Here is a 5689-nt window from a genome sequence, read left to right on the forward strand (position 1 = left end):
GCATTCACCTGGCCATTTTCTACAAGGTTGTGCTCTACTGTTTTGACACCAGACAATTCTCGTTCTTCCTCTATGTTTTTCTCTTCAGCATTCTGCATATTCCTATTCCCAAAATTCTTTTCCTTTTGCTTTTTCTCTACCATGGCTTCTCTCTCCAGTTCCTCACTTCTTTTCAGTGTATCTTTTTCAGCCTTAGAAGGAGAAGATGAATTCTCTGTTTTATGGCCTTTAACAGATAGTGTTCTAAATGAGGCTGCAACTGTAAAGGGACGACTTCTTTCCTTCAGCGAAGATGATCTTCTTAACTTTTTGAGATCCAGATCCACATCCTCCAGCACATCTGGCTTGGAGGTCTCTTCTTCTGGTGGCCATTTGGGTTTTAATACTTTGATGCCCTCATCTAAGGCACTTCCTTGAATACTTTGGTCAGATGGAGGTGGCCAGGCAATCCTGAGCTTTTTTGTTTCTGCTGGTCTCTCTTCTCTTTCAGGTAAAGCTGAAGCTTTTGCTTCCATACTTGCTGCCAGAACTCCTACTTTTGCAATTGGGGCATCCTCTACCCCTGGGCTTTGTGGACTTTCCATTGCGTTTACACCGTGGACAGTTTTCTCCGGGGATTCTTCACATTCAGTTTTGCCTGCCCATAACTCCTTATGCTGTTTGTGTCCAAAGCCTTCATCATAATTGCCTTTAGATTTAAAGAGCTGATTGAAGTGAGGCTTGCAGTAAATATTCCCACGCAGAGAGGCGTATGTCCCAAGACTGTTCAGGAAAATACAAAGTCAAACGTTAGCATCCTGTGTCTCAGCCACCACGACGCGTGTATATTTTAGTTATGTTACTGAAGAGATTCAGTTTCAGTCTTCCAACACGTTTAGAAAAGACAAGCTTACAGCTTTCATGAGTCTGTACAGCCCTCTTTTCAAACATCAGGAGTTCTTTATGAAGCTGGACGTTGTATTTTTCCCCCCACATAAAATTACATTAAGAGTTTAAAAAATAGACTGCACCAAGTGCAAAAGCAACTGGCAGGACTGGGACTGTATTAGCACTCCTACGCTCCTCTCCAGTTCACTGGATTATGGTTGCTTTTACCTCAGCTAAGCTTGAACAGCATCTTACTCAGCTGCTGAAGAGGAAAGCTACGCTTCCTAGACTGCAGCCAAATGGAGCAGCGTGTTTACCTGAGTTTACTGTTGCAATAGGAACAGCGGAAACAGCTGATGTGAAACACTTGCTGGTTGGCAAAGAGCCTTTCCATCGGGTACACAGTCTTCTGACACCCAACACAGGTTTCCTTCATTGGCAACTGAAATTTCTACGGGAAGAAGAGAGAAAGCTTGTTAACTGGAAAATGAATCAACTGCTAAGGGACTTGGCTTGGGTTCATACACAGCTTCCAGAGTTCTCAGAAAAATTGCAGTGATTCTCTTTCTGCAACTCAATGCTAATTATGGGAGAGTGGGTTCTGGTGGGCAATGAGTGAGGAAGAGGCTATGGCAGACCCGCAGGATTGCTGTGGCTTGACAGTGAGCCAAGAGTTTGCCCCAGTGAATTCCACAATTGAGAAGGGCCAATGAAAATACTAGAACTTAGTTATAACTTTCACTAAGCCAGTTCCCAAAAGTCTGTCTAATCTGCAACCTCAATTTTTCTGTATAGGGAAATGAAGAAGAAATAATTCAGGCAGATTACAGTCAATATGAGATTTACCAGAAAAAAAACCAAGCCCCCACATAGAAAAAGAGCTGAAATTACCTCAAAATAAAAGATAGAGGGTGGGAAGGGAAAAGAATGGAGCAGGTTTGAAATGATCCACTTTTGCTAAATGTTCTCCTCTCTTCAAGAGAAGGAAATAGTCTCAGCACAGAGGCAGGCAGCAGGGAACTCATTCTGACTTCATTTGTAAGCAATTCCAGTTCTATCACAAAGAAACTATATCCAGGTTTCAAGACACGTGGTCCTCAAACTCACTCAAGACTGAAAGTGAGCAGGGCTTTGAGGTTAAACAGCTCAAACTGTTTATGTGGTTAAACAGCTAAAATTGTTTATGTGCTCACTGAGGGAATTTCCTGAGACTTTAGTGCAAGGGTAAACTTAAATGCTAAGGAGTCAAGTGTCACTGCTGTCCTCTGATTTCAGATTTTGTTTTCCAACAGCCTCAAGGAAGCAAGTACATTGTCCACAAAATAAAGGTCACTTGATGCCATGCACTTCTTGGAATCTATTAAGGTTGGCCAAGAGGGAAAACATTTTAAAGGGGAAAATCAAATAACTTACAGTTGAAAAACTGGCAGTCTCAAGCTGCATGTTGATTACAACTATTGTAGCAACCTGGTAAAAGAGCTCCTAGGCTCCATACCATGGGTCTGCACAGACACAGTGATATCATAGCTTTTCTTTGACAAAGAATTACCTGCTACAAACTTACTAAAAAGCTTTAAGGCAAAATATGATGGCTTAAAGAAAAAACAGGAAGGTCACAGGAAGACATAATTATAGCAATTTATTTATAACAGACTAGAAACAATGGTTAGGCAATGAAAGTTACAGTACGTGAGGGACAGATTGCTGAAGACAGAGCCAGCTGAAGTCAGTTTGTCACAACCATAAAGTTTGCTGCCAATTTAATTCCAGTTTAATAGGTATTTCAAAATTTTAAGGCATTGCTTGAAGTTATAGTAGATTAAAGTTCTAATTATCATGACAGCTTGACCAACAAACGTTTAGAGTTCCTTTTGGGGAAAAAAAATATAATAAAATCCACAATTTCTATGTGCTGCCAAAACTCCTTATGAATTCCCAATTTTGAGTCACTAAATTAAATCTCGAAAAAAATGAGAGTTTACCGATGCAAACAAAATCTAATCATCCATGCCTGCCACAGGGAGCAAGGCAGCAACAATTTGCTTGCCCATCAAAAAATAACTCTCCCTGAAAGCTTAGTCTTCCAAGATGACACGACAGTGCTGGCATGTGCTTCTGCAACACATGTCCCCATCTAAGAAGAGGAACTTACTTGTATAACAATGAGCCCTATGTCTGATGGAGAGGCGTTTTGGGATGTGAAGAGAAAGAAATTCCTTTCCAGGCAAACTACAAATAGGAGCTACAGGAGGAAGGTGAGGCCCAATAAATATTAATAAAAAAAAAACAAACTTGAGAGAAAGCTGAGAGTTGAGCTCACATTAGGAGGGAAGCAGAAGGCAGGAGTAGAGATTAGGAACCAAGAACAGGAAACAGAAGCTGGAAGAGACAAATAGGAACCTTAGATGAATAAACAGCATCTGGGTTTCTATCTCAGCAATACAGCATCTACAGCAGTAACAAGGTAGAGGACTAAAACGCTTCTAATAATATAAAGAGACAGCACAGAGGACCAGGACACACAGGTCGTGTGTATCTCGTGTGCTGTAACAGACTGAGATTACAAAAGTGTTATAGGCAGCTCTTAATTTCACATACTGGCATTTATACTCCAGAACATTAGGAAGCCACATCTCGCTGGTCTTTGTGAGGTCAGTGCTGTTCCTCTCAAAGATGGGGAAAACAACAAAAGCACAGTTGTTTCCTCAGGAGTGAGCCAGGAAGTCTGTGGCAGCCCAGGGAACAGGCATCCTAACTCCAGACACCACACGTGACAAGAAAGTACAGTGTGATCAAAATGTTCAGCGCTGCCATGTGTGTGTCTAATAAGATTAGCAAATACATTCCTATCCAAGCAGTTCTCCATCTGCTTTATGTTTTATAGCTCTGCTAAAGAAAATGTAACATTAAGGACTCGTTACTCAGAATGCCAAACACAATCTTTGTGGAGTCAGTCACCACAGTGCCCTTACTAGAAAGTTGCTACCAACTGTAGTTACTTTGGGAACAGCTGGAAAAGGAGGGTGGAAAGCCAAATCCCAGCCTGCTAAAGGCTCTGAAGAGCAGTATCAGGACCTCAGTGCCAGTCTGTAGGAGCACTGACTTTACCAGAGGCACAGACAAGCCCTGATACGATCCCCTGCTCAAACCCCTTTCCCACACTGAGGAGAAGCTGCCTCTGTCTCAGGAACACGCTGTTGTAATGGCAGCAGGGCAACTCCCAGCAAGCAACTCAAACTTAGTCTTTGAAGAAAAACTAAACAGCTTTGAGATGCTTTTCCATTCTGAATTCAAGTTCCCTCATGAAGAAAGTCTGACGAAGACAGATCAGACATTGATACAGTTACTGCCAGACCCTTTGTGACCACAGTGGTTGCATTAAGGCTTTTTGATATTCAATAAAGAAGTTAGTTGGTTTTAACTGTCACCGATGTTTGAGAATAAATAACAGCTTTACCTTCACGGCTTTTGGCAGAGATGCATCTGTCTGGCCAGCTGGTTTAGAACCAAAGTTTTGCTGCTTTATGCTGACAGGTTTCTGAACTTCTGTCTCACTCTCCAAGTTTTGTCCAACTAAGGGAGCAGAGGAGAAAGAAAAGGCAATGACAATGACTTTAAAGCTATGGAAAGCTTATGCTTGTAAGACCAAACAGCAATCCTGTCAGCTAAGGGCTCACACATTTTTTAAACCTTTAGATCTAGATATTTAAATGTGATCATTCTACTTCTCTGATTTACCAGCAAAGTTAAGTTGATATGTAAAGGAAACTAAGATACAGGGATCCAACATCTACCTTCTGCAAAGTGCTTGTGTGTGGGCATGAATTTAGGTGTAAACCTACAGCAACATGAGAATGTGCTTACAGACTTTACTGAATAGGAACTTGTCTATCTCCAGACAACACCAAAGACACTTGGGAAATGTTCTGCATTAGTAAGTACTTCAGACTGATGTAGTAGTTGCTGGAGCTATAAGTTTAAGTCCAAATGGTGAGGAAGCTACACTTAAATGTATTCAATCAAGAGTTACAGATGTCTTAGAATGACAACTGCAAATGAACTTCTAAACCTGAAAGAAATTCTTATATAGTTTGAGTTAGTGGAAAATGACAGATTTTTAGTCCAAGACAGGTTTTTACTGGGTCAAATTCATCATTTGACAGGACTGATCATCCTACACACAACTGGGCAGTCAGAGCTTTTCCTCAGCCATGTGCTTTACTCTTGTTGAGGCAGGAGAAGGAGTTCTTACCATTGCCATCCTCTAGATCAGAGTGGAAAGACAAGCTGTTCTCACCTACAGAAACCTGCAAGAGAATATTAGACAATGAACACCTTTTACCTTCTGAAGCCTGAATAATCATGGCTTGAGTAACACAACAGGCAGTTTGACACTGTAAGCACTTAAACAGGAAGAGACTGTCCACACCGAGGGGCACATGAAGCTACTTTTTGTTTTGTAAAGCACAGGGCAGAGTCCAGCTGATGGCAGAGAACATTAGTCCTTGCTACAACGTAGACATCCTCGTCATTTTACAGCTCTTGCAATATTCAGATCATCTGCCATTGTGTTCACACACACAAACATCACATTTTTTGTTTTCCCAAACACCTGCAGCTTGTACACCTTTATTTATTAGTCTTCAGAAATCTCTGCTGATTTCATTGATGTACCTCCCACGTTTTCTTACTTAGAAATTCCTTGACACTAAGCAGTACACATTTACTGGAAATCTCAGAGATCCCTCCAACATTTGACAAATCTGTGACATTTAAACAACCAGCAAAGACAGCGCTTTAAAAAAAAAAAAAAAAAAAAAAA

The 5689-nt window shown here is 41.1% G+C and overlaps 1 protein-coding gene across 1 annotated transcript in view; it reads right to left on the reverse strand.

Annotated features, from left to right (window-relative positions):
• Positions 1-5682, reverse strand: part of LOC104529238 (LIM domain and actin-binding protein 1) — a 6224-nt gene extending 542 nt beyond the window's left edge. The window contains 5 exon segments of the mRNA XM_010173485.2: positions 1-2; positions 4-762; positions 1185-1318; positions 4325-4440; positions 5120-5682. The exon segment at positions 1-2 is cut by the window's left edge and continues 542 nt beyond it. Coding sequence (XP_010171787.1) covers positions 1-2; positions 4-762; positions 1185-1318; positions 4325-4440; positions 5120-5231 — 1123 coding nt within the window. The 5' untranslated portion in view covers positions 5232-5682.
• Positions 5683-5689: the final 7 nt, after the last annotated feature.

Source organism: Antrostomus carolinensis, unplaced genomic scaffold, assembly GCF_000700745.2.
Source record: "Antrostomus carolinensis isolate BGI_N321 unplaced genomic scaffold, ASM70074v2 scaffold13838, whole genome shotgun sequence".
Taxonomy (NCBI): Eukaryota; Metazoa; Chordata; class Aves; order Caprimulgiformes; family Caprimulgidae; genus Antrostomus; species Antrostomus carolinensis.